Source organism: Hyla sarda, chromosome 9 (genome assembly GCF_029499605.1).
Source record: "Hyla sarda isolate aHylSar1 chromosome 9, aHylSar1.hap1, whole genome shotgun sequence".
Lineage (NCBI taxonomy): Eukaryota > Metazoa > Chordata > Amphibia > Anura > Hylidae > Hyla > Hyla sarda.
Genome location: NC_079197.1, coordinates 7,023,472 through 7,038,606, shown reverse-complemented (window position 1 = coordinate 7,038,606; position 15,135 = coordinate 7,023,472). Strand labels below are relative to the sequence as shown.

General features: G+C 44.1%; 1 protein-coding gene across 1 annotated transcript in view; it reads right to left on the bottom strand.

Moving 5' to 3' along the window:
• Nucleotides 1-15,135, bottom strand: part of CCDC180 (coiled-coil domain containing 180) — a 60,545-nt gene that overhangs the window by 15,359 nt on the left and 30,051 nt on the right. The window contains exons 18-24 of the mRNA XM_056538862.1: nucleotides 11,039-11,262; nucleotides 10,788-10,963; nucleotides 9,365-9,545; nucleotides 6,259-6,405; nucleotides 5,127-5,271; nucleotides 3,712-3,828; nucleotides 1,490-1,588 (exon numbers count right to left, since the gene is read on the bottom strand). Coding sequence (XP_056394837.1) covers nucleotides 1,490-1,588; nucleotides 3,712-3,828; nucleotides 5,127-5,271; nucleotides 6,259-6,405; nucleotides 9,365-9,545; nucleotides 10,788-10,963; nucleotides 11,039-11,262 — 1,089 coding nt within the window. The remainder of the gene's footprint in view (nucleotides 1-1,489; nucleotides 1,589-3,711; nucleotides 3,829-5,126; nucleotides 5,272-6,258; nucleotides 6,406-9,364; nucleotides 9,546-10,787; nucleotides 10,964-11,038; nucleotides 11,263-15,135) is intronic.

Here is a 15,135-nt window from a genome sequence, read left to right as displayed (position 1 = left end):
TACTTATCAGCTTCTATTTGCTCCACAGGAAGTTATTTTCTTTTTGAATTTCCTTTCTGTCTTACCACAGTGCTCTCTGTTTATTTTAGGTAATGTCCAGAGAGATCTGCTATGGGGATTTGCTCCAACTCTGGACAGTTCCTAAAATGAACAGAGATGTCAGCAGAGGGTCAGACAGAAAGGACATTTAAAAAGAAAAGAACTTCCTGTGGAGCAAATAGAAGCTGATAAGTACTAGAAGGATTAAGATTTTTAAATAGAAGTAATTTACAGATCTGTTTAACTTTCTGGCACCGGTTGATTAAAAAAAAAAAATAAAATAAAAGTTTTCCAGAGGAGTACCCCTTTAAGGATTTTCTCTGCTTAGTAAATTCTCTATTATACCGACATGATCTATTAGGGTATATGAATGTAAAGGAGAGGAATATCCACATTCAGAACCCTTCCTATACAAACAATAAGAATCTAGCTCATCTGTGTATTATACCAAAGGGCATTTTAATGAGCACAATTTCACACTACAAGCATCACTACATGGTTTATACCAGTTTTTCCCAACCAGGGTGCCTCCAGCTGTTGCAAAACTACAACTCCCAGCATGACCGGACAGCCAACGGCTGTCCGGGCATGCTGGGAGTTGTAGTTCTGCAACAGCAGGAGGCACCCCAGAGGTACTGGCTGGTAGTGCGGGGGACGCTGATCAATATGATGCCTACCATGCCAGGATCCGCCTCGCTGTTCGCCCGTTATCTTCATTATTCCAGATATGCATATCATCTTCTAACTGGCACAGGCGGGGTTCCTTCCTTCATCTGGCACTGTGACATCAGCACCACTCGGCCCGCAGCACCGCCCGTCTTATGCATATTCATGCCCTCCCTCTCCTCCCTGCTCTGTATGTGACTCCACTGCGCTGAGGCCGCTTCCGGGTGTAGACAGGAAGCCTGCACATGCGCAGTGGAGTCACATACAGAGCAGGGAGGAGAGGGAGGGCATGAATATGCATAAGCCGGGCGGTGCTGCGGGCCGAGCGGCGCTGACGTCCCAGTGCCAGATGAAGACAGTAACCCCGCCCATGCCAGTTAGAAGATTATTGGCATATCTGGAATAATGAAGATAACGGGCGAACAGCGGGGCAGATCCTGGCATGGTAGGCATCTTATTGATCAGCATCCCCTGCACTACCAGCCAGTACCTCTGGTACTTTAGTGCAGGGGGGGGGGGGGGGGAGATTTGGTGACAGTTTTCCTTTAAGGTAACTAAAAACTATAGATATCCATGTATAATAATATCTATACATCCATGTATAATAATAAACATAAATTCCGCCAAACACCTCTGTTTTATATGCCTATATCTTATCATTCTCAAGTTTGGGTGTATATATGTATAAATGCTAAATATTGCAGTATAGCTCCAAAAACATTGTACACTAAAAGAAGATAACCATGTATAATAATACCTAGCTGCTAAACCAAAAACATCTTACTTCTTTGTCGATGGTTGGACATGCGCAGGCGTCAGTCTTCATCCGCAGCTCTTCTAGATCAGAGTTGATCTGCTGAGACTGGGAATTGCTGTTTGCAACCTACACATAAGAAGAATGAAGTAAACCTCAGAATAAGTTTTATTTTTCATTAAAAAAAAAAAAAAAAATCATTCTTCAACCTATTTAGATTTGTATTTTTGCTCATAGGAGACATAGTGAGGGTAAGGCCACATGGGATGGAAAATCTGCAGCACTGCTGTAACAAAATCCACATTTAAGGGGTACTCCGGTGGAAAACATTTTTTTTTTAAATCAACTGGTGCCAAAAAGTTAAACAGATTTGTCAATTACTTCTATTGAAAAAATCTTAATCCTTCCAGTACTTATTAGCTGCTGAATACTACAGAGGAAATTATTTTTTTATTTTATTTTATTTTTTTATTTCTTTCTGTCTGTCCACAGTGCTCTCTGCTGACACCTCTGTCCGTTGTCAGGAACTGTCCAGAGCAGAATATGTTTCCTTTGGGGATTTTCTCCTACTCTGGACAGTTCCTGACACGGACAGAAGTGTCAGCAGAGAGCATTGTGGACAGACAGAAAAGAAATCCAAAAAAGAAAAGAATTTCCTCTATAGTATTCAGCAGCTAATAAGTACTGGAAGGATTAAGATTTTTTTTAATAGAAGTCATTTACAAATCTGTTAAACTTTTTGGCACCAGTTGATTTAAAAAGAAAGTTTTCCACTGGAGTACCCCTTTAAAGCATCAAAGAGGGTGAGTATTGGTGCAGATTGGCAGAGGATATGGAGTGGAATATATATATATATATATATATATATATATATATATTATACAAATAGAAGGTTGCAGCACTACATGTTGTTGGTCAAAAAATGGATGCTCTTAGCGCACATTTTGATCAAAACATGTACCCCATCCACCACATGGAGGTGGCCTCACTTCGGTTGGGACCCTAAAAAGGCTCATTCTACTCACCTCTGCTGGGAATATAACCTCTGACTGGGTAACATGCAGGATGCACTATCAATCTGAAACCTCCTATGAAAGGGTGCAAGGAGGGGTGCATGGCTAAAGCAGGTGCCATCCCCATAACTTGCATTGCAAAAAAAACCACACAAAAAATAGCCAGCACAACTACCTTATAATAATGTTAAAGAGTAGCTCCCACCATCCTTTTATTTTTATTTTTTCCTGTCCCTGCCTATTGCCCATTTATCCCTAACCCCCTCCCTGCCTTACATTTTTTTTTTTAGATATTAAAAATGCTTTTTTGTTTGCCTGGTAGTGTGCTCACTACCAGGCAGACTTCTCCAGCAGGCACAACATCACTGATGCCTGCTGGGGACAACAATTCCGCCCTTAGTTCTTCTACACAGGGTGCCTCCAACTGTTTCACCACTACAACTCCCAGCTTGCCCTGACAGCTATTGGCTGTCAGGGCATGCTGGGATTTGTAGTGGTGAAACAACTGGAGGCACCCTGTGTTGAAAACAATATCCTTCCATGGCCGCGGCGCAACCCGCTCCCCCCTCATACCAAACTGCAGGACAGTCCGATAATACCCAACCCCCCCACCCCCCCCGAACCCCACCGCGCAACCCGCTCCCCCCTCATACCAAACTGCAGGACAGTCCGGCAGCAGTGACGGGAGGCGGGCCGGCATGCGAGGCCAGGGAGCAGGGGAGCCAATGCGCGCTTCTTCTGTTCTCAGTGCTTGCTCCCGCCTGTCTGATTGACAGGCAGGGAGCGAGCGCAGCCTGAATGAATTCGGACCGATTGCCCGGCCGGCATCGGTCCAAATTCAGGCGTGACATCACGCCAGGCTGCAGCCGGCCACTAGGAGGGAGACCCCTAGTGGCCGGTATTTCAAATGTAAAATACACTGTTAATAAAAAAATTAAAATATATTAGAGATATGTTGTTTTACATAAGTACTACAACATATCAAAAAAAAAAAAGTTGGTAACAGTGCCCATTTAAAAAAATAATCAGAAAATTTATTGCAGATTTGGACTTCCCCATTGAATCCTTATCTATCCCACAGACCAAGTTCTACTTTTCTTTGCAGACCTCTAAAAATCTTACCCGTTATGCTGTTACTGTGATACCCCGCAGAATTTCTGCTGTGGATAACCTGCATACTAATTGTGGTCACCTACTAACACGAAAAAATTTTATGACACCATATGATGTCTCACTTACCAGAGCTTTAATCTTCACCTGCAGGTTTGTCAAGAGTTTCTGAATATTCTCAAGGAAAATCATGTCTGTAGTTATGCCAAGGAACTTGTCCTCAAACTTCTTCACAACTTCAGTGGCCTTAGAAGAAACAATACAATTTACTTTAATGCTTCTGTAATGCAGTGGTGAAGCATAGGGGGGGATGGGAGGGCAGTTACCCCGGGTATATAAATGTAAAGTGAGTGTGATGTATACAATGCATGCATCATCAGTCTATATCAGTGGTTTCCAACCTGCGGACCTCCAGATGTTGCAAAACTACAACTCCCAGCATGCCCGGACAGCCAACGGCACTTATGGCCCAACCAGTTGACAAACGCTGGGGTACCCTTTGACACAGCGTTTCCCAACCAGGGTGCCTCCAGCTGTTGCAAAACTTCAACTCCCAGCATGCCTGGACAGCCGAAGGCTGTCCAGGCATGCTGGGAGTTGTAGTTTTGCAACATCTGGAGGTCCGCAGGTTGGAGACCACTGGTCTATACTGTACAGGAGCAGGGAGTCCTACGACAATATGAAATGTACTACAGGAACAGGGACTTCAGTCCTATCTGGACTCCCTGCTTCTGTAGAGCGGTGCAAGACTTTAAGGGTGGGCTCCCCACAATGAAGTCATTACAACACAAAGCAGCCTGAAGGAGGGGGCATAAGGAGCCATAAGGGGCCCAAAGGAGTGGGAGATAATATACTGCACAAGTGTAAACTAGTGCATGTGAAAAGTGAAGCACAAGCCCACATTAGCCGCTCAGATAGCTACTTTTATTTGGCAACCAATAGACCAAAAGCAGATCTGTGATCATAAGGGAGTATAGGACCAGGTCCACTGTACTGACCCAAAAAAACAAGAACAAATAAAATTTAGCATTTGGCTGAGGCTGGGTTCACATCACGTTTTTCCCAATATGGGACCACATACGGCTGGGGGGAGCTAAAACCTTGCGCTTCCGTATCTCAGCCGTATGCCGCCTGTATGTAGTTCATTTCAAGGAGCCGACCGGAGTGAAATGCTGACTGCGGCCGGCTCATTTTTGCACCTTATGCGGTTTTCCACTGGACCTAAAATTGTAGTCGACCACGATTTTAGGTGCAGTGGGAAAACCGCCTACAGGGCAAAAATTAGCCGACCGGAGTCAGCGCTTCACTCCGGTCGGCTCATTGAAATGAATTACATACGGGCGGCATACGGCTGAGATACGGGAGCGCAAAGTTTTAGCTCCCCCCAGCCGTATGCGGTCCCGTATTGGGAAAAACGTGATGTGAACCCAGCCTAAGATGGCTTAAGAAAATATACAGGCTGATAGTTCACTATTCACAAGGGGAGCACTTATCCCACCCTCCTCACCACTGATGTATACACGGCAACTGTGCACTGGATGTACCTGTTCTAAGCACTGGGATTCCAATCCCTCCAAATCCACCATGATGGAGCCTTCAAATGACGTGATGGTGGCCGAGGCTTTGTGCAGTCTCTTGCGGAGCAACTCAATTTCATCTGGAGAGAAGTTTCCTCCTTCTGAAAACAACCTGGCAGGCGACAAAGAATTTTATCTACGCACTATGACTTGTACTGTAAGGCACCTTTCACACTGCGTTTTTGGTGACCATTTGGGTATGTGCTGGGAATCTCCCTGCATATATGGTTAGAGTACCTGTCACCAAACTAAACTTTTAATATATAGTTCCTTACGTAATTATAAGACACTTTGCTATTTACTTGCTGTTAAAATTCTCAACATTTATGTTTTTAATATGATTGAAAAAATGCCCACTAGGTGGCTCTGTTCTGTTCCCTATGCAAGTCAGACAGTTAGTTTGGTCTCCTCCCGGCCTGGCAGGAGACCAAACTCAGGAAGTGTGTGCGTGGCATGGTAAGGCAGGCTTCAGTGATGTTGCGCCTGCTGGGGAACGCCCACTTTCTCCTGCCGGGAGCTCATAGAATGTGAGCAAGGGGAAATGTATGATACACAGCTTTTTAAAGGGCAGGAGGGGTGTTAGGAGTAGTTAGGAAATATAATCTGGGTTAGTTTAGAAAATATGGTTTGATGACAGGTACTCTTTAACATATCTGTAGACCCCCAATAGCCAACATTAAAAGTGTAATTTTAGGCTCTTTTTGGGTGTCAGATTTTATGTTATCTGCAGCTTGAAATAGGGCATGCTGTTGTGCACTGATAGAACAGTATACAGCATAAATCATATACCACAAGGTACATTTTTTATTTAACATGGGGCCCTATGTATTATGTCACTCTAAGGCAGTGGTCTCAAACAGTGACCCTCCAGATGTTGCAAAACTTAAACTCCAAGCATGCCCAGACAGCAAACGGCTGTTCAGGCATGCTGGGAGATTACATTTTGCAACATCTGGAGGGCTACAGTTTGAGACCACTGCTTTAAGGCATCTGTCATCTGTCTGTCAGGGGTAGTGTGAGAATTCACCCTCTCTGTGAAGAGAGCCTGTTCTTATTGCAAGTGTCTTGTGACTTCAAACTCATCTTAAAGACTATTTACCTAAATGACTTGATGAAATCCGAGTTGGTGTCGCACAACTTTCCCAGCATCTCCTCCACGTGTTGCCGATAGTTCCTCATGGCTGTCTGCACTCCGCTAATATGGCTGTCCAAGATGGAGGGGAGGGAGTTGCTTAGGGCGACTAGCCTGAAATAAAAAAATAAAAACAGTGTTAAAAATTATTACAGTGCAGCGCTGTGCACAAAAATCTTTTTTTCAAAATTATTTTCACTTTCCATTTAGCTTGTGAATAGGTGCACAAAGTGGCTGTGGTCCATGCTCCCAGCCCTTCATAGCTATGCATTAGGAGACGGAGCTTTTTGCTCTTTTTCCATAGCACCTGTAGCCAGCAGAGGTTTCTATGGTACTGAGTGTTGTGCTGACTACAGGTGCTATATAGACAGAACAGGATGCTCCATCAAATAATGCATAGATATTATGGGCCATGAGTGCAGGCCAAGGCTGCTCCGTGTACCTATTTATAAGCTGATTAGAAAAATAAGTATTTGCAGAGGGCTGCATTATTTTTCTTCTACCGTATTTAGACATCATTTTTCAACTAAGCTGGGGCCAAAACCACATTTGTTTTTGTTCCTTACTACAACACGCACCACACAAACTCCAGTAGGACTTAGCAGCTGAAGAATACAGTGACAGAGATAAGGCCTCGTTCACACTGCCGTCGGAATCTCCGCTAAAATCCTGTAAAATTACCGGGTCACCGAAAGATCCCATGCAAGTGAATGGGGGCCGTCTGGACTTGGCAGTAGCCGTTTGCATGCAATGCATTTCAGGGTCCAATCAGCTAAAAAAAAAAAAAAAAAAAAGACAGCCGATCGGACGCAAACGTCTGTGTGAACCTGTGTGAGAAGACTGTGGACGCTGTCATCCTGTCTGTGCTGCTATCACCCAGTTAGGTTAAAGCCGGAATAAAGCTAATCCCAGGATTAGAGAAATACAGTTGTTTTCTCCCAGAAACAGCGCCACTCTTGTGTTCAGTTTGTGCGTGATATTGCAGTTCAGTTCCACTGAAGTTAATGGCGTAATACCACATACAACCTGAGAACAGGTGTGGTGCTGCTTTTGGAAGAAAGCATCTGTGTTTTTCTAATCCTGTATTCCCCTTTTGACACTTGGGTTCAGGCCAGTAACAGGTCTGCTGTATTAGGATAAACGTGATGTGTCTGTTAACTTATAGATGATGACGTCATGAAATGCAAATAACAGCAAAGAATCTGAAGCTCTGGATGGTCGGTGGATGCAGCTTTTAGTGACCTAAGCAAATAGGGGTGACATTTGCTACAATGTGAGGTCAGGATGTGGTCACAATGTGGTTGGTACCTTTGCTACTCTATCTAAATGATAAGGCGAGGAGCGTTTAATTTTTTGGGCGTATTTCCAGCCACAAAGCAAGACCATAGGGCCGTCCATCCAGTATGGTCACTTTATTCCATTACCACACCTTACTGTTAGGCTGGGTTCACACCACGTTTTCTTAAATACGGTACCCGTATACGGTTTGTAGGAGGGGGGCGGGTCTTAATCGCGGCGCCCGCACTCAGCCGTATTCGGGAACCGTATTTAATGCAAGTCTATGAGCCGACCGGAGTGAACCGCAGCCTCCGGTCGGCTTCGTTTTCGGCCGTATGCGGTTTCCCGACCGCAGGCAAAAACGTGGTCGACCACGTTTTTCCCTGCGGTCGGGAAACCGCATACGGCCGAAAACGAAGCCGACCGGAGGCTGCGGTTCACTCCGGTCGGCTCATAGACTTGCACTAAATACGGTTCCCGAATACGGCTGAGTGCGGGCGCCGCGATTAAGCCCCGCCCCCCTCCTCCAAACCGTATACGGGAACCGTATTTCAGAAAACGTGGTGTGAACCCAGCCTTATTTAGATTGTATAATTCTTTCCACTTTGCAGCCTCACACCCCACCATACACAATTCAGTATACACAATCCAGTACACACAATCCAGTATACACAATCCAGTACACACAATCCAGTACACACAATCCAGTATACACAATCCAGTACACACAATCCAGTACACACAATCCAGTATACACAATCCAGTACACACAATCCAGTACACACAATCCAGTACACACAATCCAGTACACACAATCCAGTACACACAATCCAGTATACACAATCCAGTACACACAATCCAGTATACACAATCCAGTATACACAATCCAGTATACACAATCCAGTATACACAATCCAGTATACACAATCCAGTATACACAATCCAGTATACACAATCCAGTATACACAATCCAGTATACACAATCCAGTATACACAATCCAGTATACACAATCCAGTATACACAATCCAGTATACACAATCCAGTATACACAATCCAGTATACACAATCCAGTATACACAATCCAGTATACACAATCCAGTATACACAATCCAGTACACACAATCCAGTATACACAATCCAGTACACACAATCCAGTATACACAATCCAGTACACACAATCCAGTACACACAATCCAGTATACACAATCCAGTATACACAATCCAGTATACACAATCCAGTACACACAATCCAGTATACACAATCCAGTACACACAATCCAGTATACACAATCCAGTATACACAATCCAGTATACACAATCCAGTATACACAATCCAGTATACACAATCCAGTACACACAATCCAGTACACACAATCCAGTACACACAATCCAGTATACACAATCCAGTACACACAATCCAGTACACACAATCCAGTATACACAATCCAGTATACACAATCCAGTACACACAATCCAGTATACACAATCCAGTACACACAATCCAGTATACACAATCCAGTATACACAATCCAGTATACACAATCCAGTATACACAATCCAGTATACACAATCCAGTATACACAATCCAGTATACACAATCCAGTATACACAAATCAGTATACACAATCCAGTACACACAATCCAGTATACACAATCCAGTATACACAATCCAGTATACACAAATCAGTATACACAATCCAGTATACACAATCCAGTATACACAATCCAGTATACACAATCCAGTATACACAATCAGTATACACAATCCAGTATACACAATTCAGAAGGGCTCACTTGTCAGATTTCCTGGCGCTCAGAAACATATTATCCATGCCGCTGATTTTGTTGCGGAAGTTTTGCGTCTCCTTCTTCATCTTCTCAATGAGTACAATGCTCTCTTCCTTAAGGTTGGCCAGTGCCTGATTCACTCCCTCGCAGTGACGGTCCACACGTTCTGAATGGAGCCGCAGCTCAGCTGGAACATAAGATACATAGATTTTACATTAAAGGGTACTCCGCTGGAAATAGAAGTGGAAAACAAATGTTTTCAAATCAACTGGTGGCAGAAAGTTATACAGATTTGTAAATTACTTTTATATAAAAAAAAAATTGCAACTTCCAGTACTTATCAGCTGCTGTATGCTCCACAGGAAGTTGTGTAGTTCTTTCCAGTCTGACCACAGTGCTCTCTGCTGACACCTCTGTCCATGTCAGGAACTGTCCAGAGCAGGACAGGTTTGCTATAGGGATTTGCTTCTACTCTGGACAGTTCCTGACATGGACAGAGGTGTCAGCAGAGAGCACTGTGGTCAGACTGGAAAGAACTACACAACTTCCTGTGGAGCATACAGCATAAGTACTGGAAGGGTTAAGATTTAAAAATATAAGTAATTTACAAATTTGCATAACGTTCTGGCACGCCTACTTCAATTCTTTTCTTTTTGGAACACAGAGCTCTCTGCTGACATCATGACCACAGTGCTCTCTGCTGACATCTCTGTCCATTTTAGGAACTGTCCAGAGTAGGAGAAAATCCCCATAGAAAACATATGCTGCTCTGGGCAGTTCTTAAAATGGACAGAGATATCAGCAGAGAGCACTGTGCTTGTGATGTCAGCAGAGAGCACTGTGTTCCAAAAAGAAAATAATTTCCTCTGTAGTATTCAGCAGCTAATAAGTACTGGAAGGAGTAAGATTTTTTAACAGAAGTAATTTACAAATCTGTTGAACTTTCTGGCACCAGTTGATTTAAAAAAGAAAAGTTTTCCACCGGAGTACCCCTTTAAAGGGTTACTCCGCTCCCCAGCTGGATGCGGGCTTCCGTGTTCACGCCCGCCCCCCTCGTGACGTCACGCTCCGCCCCGTGACAGCACGTTCCCGCCCCCTCAATGAAAGTCTATGGGACACTTGCATTGAGGGGGGGGGGGGACGTGACGTCACGGGGCGTGACATTACAAGGGGGCGGCGAGATGTCACGAGGGGGCAGGCATGAACACGGAAGCCCGCACCCAGTGTTCGGAACATTGAGTTCCGGACGGTGGGGAACGGAGTTACCCTTTAAAGTTATTTTAGATAAAGTTGAATCAAAACAGTTGTCCTATCCTATAACTCTGCAGCACCTCTTTAAAGGATGTGTACTTTCAGAGAGCTGCAGGAAAGATGAGGCATATGGATGCCGTTTAGAATACGTGATAGAGAAGAGTAATCCAGGTCATACCTGCTCTGACATTGTGGACGTCCATCTTTATGCGTTGGCTCCGAGGCTGGTGCAGGTGACAGCGCAGATCCCACTCAGACTTCAGCTCTTCCTTTTTGGCAAGGACAATACTATGTGAACTGGACACCGTTTCATCGAACCAGCCCTCCAGATGCTCAAAGAATTGAAGACGGAGACTAAAACATGAGAAGTATTATGTGTTAAGACTCTGCTAATAAAAGTGGAGTATGGAAGGAATATCCTACACCAACCTTCTTCTAAGGTCTGCAATTGTCTCATCTGGCAAAACCATGTGGTCCAGATTTAAAGGGCTCTCGTCCTCTATTGCTGCCTCTGTGAAGAACACACTATTCGGCTGGTCTTCTGTGGAGGACTCGGGCTTCAGGTTTTTCTTTTTTAGCACTGTGTATGTATTGTGTTCGGAGGTTGTGAAAGTTTCACTTATCACAGGGGTTTCCTCTACTGATGACCCATTCTAATAAAAGAAAGCATCCAGCATTATTTATTTGTTAGCGGAAGGGCTCCCTAATACATAAACATAATGAGAACAATTTATTTCTTAAGTGGAGATTTCCTTAAAATTTTAAAAAGGTGTATTTTAGTTCAGTTTAGGGAATTGGCAAGCGCAATGATGACAGCTGGGTAACAGCCAATATGTTGACATGGGATAGAAATGGTGCAGAATTTCTGTAGTGGTAAATCATCAACAAATTACCGGTAGGTGGATTTTGGAGCAGTTTTGATGAGGATTTGCCGCTGTGGATTTTAGTGCAGAATGTTTAGTCATTGTACATAAAGGGTTACTCCGCTCCCCAACGTCCGGAACATTGAGTTCCGAAAGCTGTGTGCGGGCTTCCGTGTTCACGCTCGCCCCCTCGTGACGTCACTGCCTACCCCCCTCAATGAAAGCCTATGGGAAGGGGGCCTGACGGCTGTCATGCCCCCTCGCATAGCCTTGCATTGAGGGGGCGGTAAGTGATGTCACATGATGGGGCGTGACGTCACGAGGGGGAGGGCGTGAACACGGAAGCCCACACACAGCGTTCGGAACTAAATACTCTGGATGCTGGGTAGCGAAGTAACCCTTTAAAATATGCACTTGCAAATTATGTTGCGGATTTCTATTGAGCATTTTAGTGCAGAATATGTCTATAATAAAAATTATGATAATTATTTAGTGCAGAATGTGTCTATAAAAAAAAAATTACTTAAAATCTGCAGCTACAGATTTTGTTGCAAATCAAAAACAGCAACAATGACATTTCATTATGGTTTTGGAAATTCACAACAACTCCACGATGCATCCGCAACATAAATTTTATCATGGTCCACACAGATTTTAGGTGGATTTTTTCGACATGTGGATATGATGTACTACTGTAAATGCAGCAAATTTCTCACACTAAAATTCCATGTCAAAAAATCTACAGCAAATAAACCATGATCGAACCAGTCTTTATTCAATTCAGATTTTTTTCCGATCTGGAAAATCTGCTGTGTTATCTGCCCCAAGTGAACACACCCTGAGGCCGCATTCACACGGCAGAAATTCAACCTATCTGCATCAATTCTGCATCCGCATTGTTTCAGTGCAGAATTTTGCAGAGTTTACACACACTTGCGGAATTGGTGCGGAAATGTTCGCACGGGTTCCGCATGATTCTGCATCTCATTACTCTGCAGCCACCCGGGATACCTGCAGTGCCAGGGTATTACTATTTCAATCATGGAACAGACTCATTTCCATGATAGTAGTAGTTCCACAGCTGCGGGAGTCTGCGGGCGGCTGGGGAGACTACTGTAGCGCTGGTACTAAAGAGTCTGTTCCATGTTGGGGGAAGTAGTACAGGGGCTGAGGGATTGATTGCCTAGGGTCTCAATTCTGAGACCCGCTGCTATCATAAGTTATTAACCTGGGGAGCGGGCGGCATGCCACACTGCTTCACTCCCCAACGATATATTTCACATTCATAACTTCAAATATCAAATACCCCCGGGAGCCCTATATGGCCGGCACCAAGTGGCCATTCAGGGCTCCCGGCAGAGTTTTTAAAATTCTACTGTGCGGATGAAGGTTTTTTTTAAATATAGATGGCCGGCCGGGGATCGCGGAGCAATACTGCCCACTTCCCCGGCCGGAGCCAACCCTCCTACTACTGCTCCCTCATGGAACATGCAAAGAAAGAAGGATAAAAAGGCTGTCCCCACTAGGCGCTATCTCCAGATGAAGGAATAAAAATGAGGAGAATCCTCTTACTTCAATAAAAACTTGTTTATTAAATAAACAAAAATAAAATAACAGACTACATCAAAGCAAGACGCATTTCGGGTGTTGTACCACCCTTCCTCAGTTGCAGATGAATGGAGTGTGATGGGCATAGGAGCCCTCTTTATAGTCCCAAACATAGGGCGCCAAAATTGGTGGATGTGATCACTGAGCAGCAGCTTGTCACATCCAAATATAGAAATGAAGGTGCAAAACGATACATACAATATATTAAAAGTAAGCATATAATTGTAATAACCTCATGGATAAAAGAAAATAATAGAGTTAAAATCAATAAGAAAAGGTTAAATGTTGTAGACCAGCGGTGGGTACATGGAAAAAAACATCCGGGTCATGACTCGGAACATAAAAACCATACTTCAATTGGGGACCAGGCTGAAATCCGCTCAGAATATAAAAAAACTTATAAAATGTAACACAATAAGTAGAGAATAATGTCAGCAGAAAGTTTAGACAGATAGAACAATGCATTAGTATTGATGTCCAGGATCGTGCTGTGCGATCTGAATTGGGTGAACGGCACTGAGAGGGGATCACGTGGTGGGATAAGCAATTCGGCTTAAAGTAAACACAGAGCACGTGTGGCGGCTCATAGTAAACACAGAGCACGTGTGCCGGCTCTTAGTAAACACAGAGCACGTGTGCCGGCTCTTTGTGAACACAAGCGCGTGTGCCGGCTCTTAGTAAACACAAGCGCATGTAGCGCTGATAGCGGAGATGCAGCTGTCCTTACTGTGAAAGTGAATGGAGGGAGGAGAGGGGGAGGGCCAATCAGCATATGAGGATGATGCTGGTACGGTGTAATGAAAGGGAAGGAGAATATAGGAGAAACAGACTGAATAGATTAAGTTTAAGTGAAACATACGGTAAGCATCCTTTTCGTGCCCCCCTTCCCCCTCCTCATTTACCCCCTTCTCCCTCCCTTTCCTTCTCTCCCCCTCCTACTTATGTTTCACTTAAACTTAATCTATTACAGTCTGTTTGTCTGCTCTATTTTCTCCTTCCCTTTCATTATACCGTACCAGCATCATCCTCATATGCTGATTGGCCCTCCCCCTCTCCTTCTCCCTCCATTCACTTTCACAGTAAGGACAGCTGCATCTCCGCTATCAGCGCTACACGTGCTCTGTGTTTACTATGAGCCGGCACACGTGCTCTGTGTTTACTAAGAGCCGGCACACGTGCTCTGTGTTTACTAAGAGCCGGCACACGTGCTCTGTGTTTACTATGAGCCGGCACACGTGCTCTGTGTTTACTTTAAGCCGAATTGCTTATCCCACCACGTGATCCCCTCTCAGTGCCGTTCACCCAATTCAGATCGCACAGCACGATCCTGGACATCAATACTAATGCTTTGTTCTATTTGTCTAAACTTTCTGCTGACATTATTCTCTACTTATTGTGTTACATTTTATACGTTTTTTTATATTCTGGGCGGATTTGAGCCTGGTCCCCAATTGAAGTATGGTTTTTATGTTCCGAGTCATGACACGGATGTTTTTTTACATGTACCCACCGCTGGTCTGCAACATTTAACCTTTTCTTATTGATTTTAACTCTATGATTTTCTTTTATCCATGAGGTTATTACCATTATATGGTTACTTTTAACATATTGTATGTATCGTTTTGCACCTTCATTTCTATATTTGGATGTGACAAGCTGCTGCTCAATGATCACATCCACCAATTTTGGCGCCCTATGTTTGGGACTATGAAGAGGCCCCTATGCCCATCACACTCCACTCATCTGCAACTGAGGAAGGGTGGTACAACACCCGAAACGCGTATTGCTTTGATGTAGTCTGTTATTTTATTTTGTTTATTTAATAAACAAGTTTTTATTGAAGTAAGAGGATTCTCCTCATTTTTATTCCTTCATCTGGAGATAGCGCCTAGTGGGAACAGCCTTTTTATCCTTCTTTCTCTGCATATTCCTTACCGGTACCACGCAGCTGGCACCGGTCGAATGCCAGACGGCTTGCAAGTCTCTTAGAGTACCCCAACTACAGGGGTGATACGCTTAACCTCAAGGCTTCTTCCAGGTGAGAGTCCCATCACA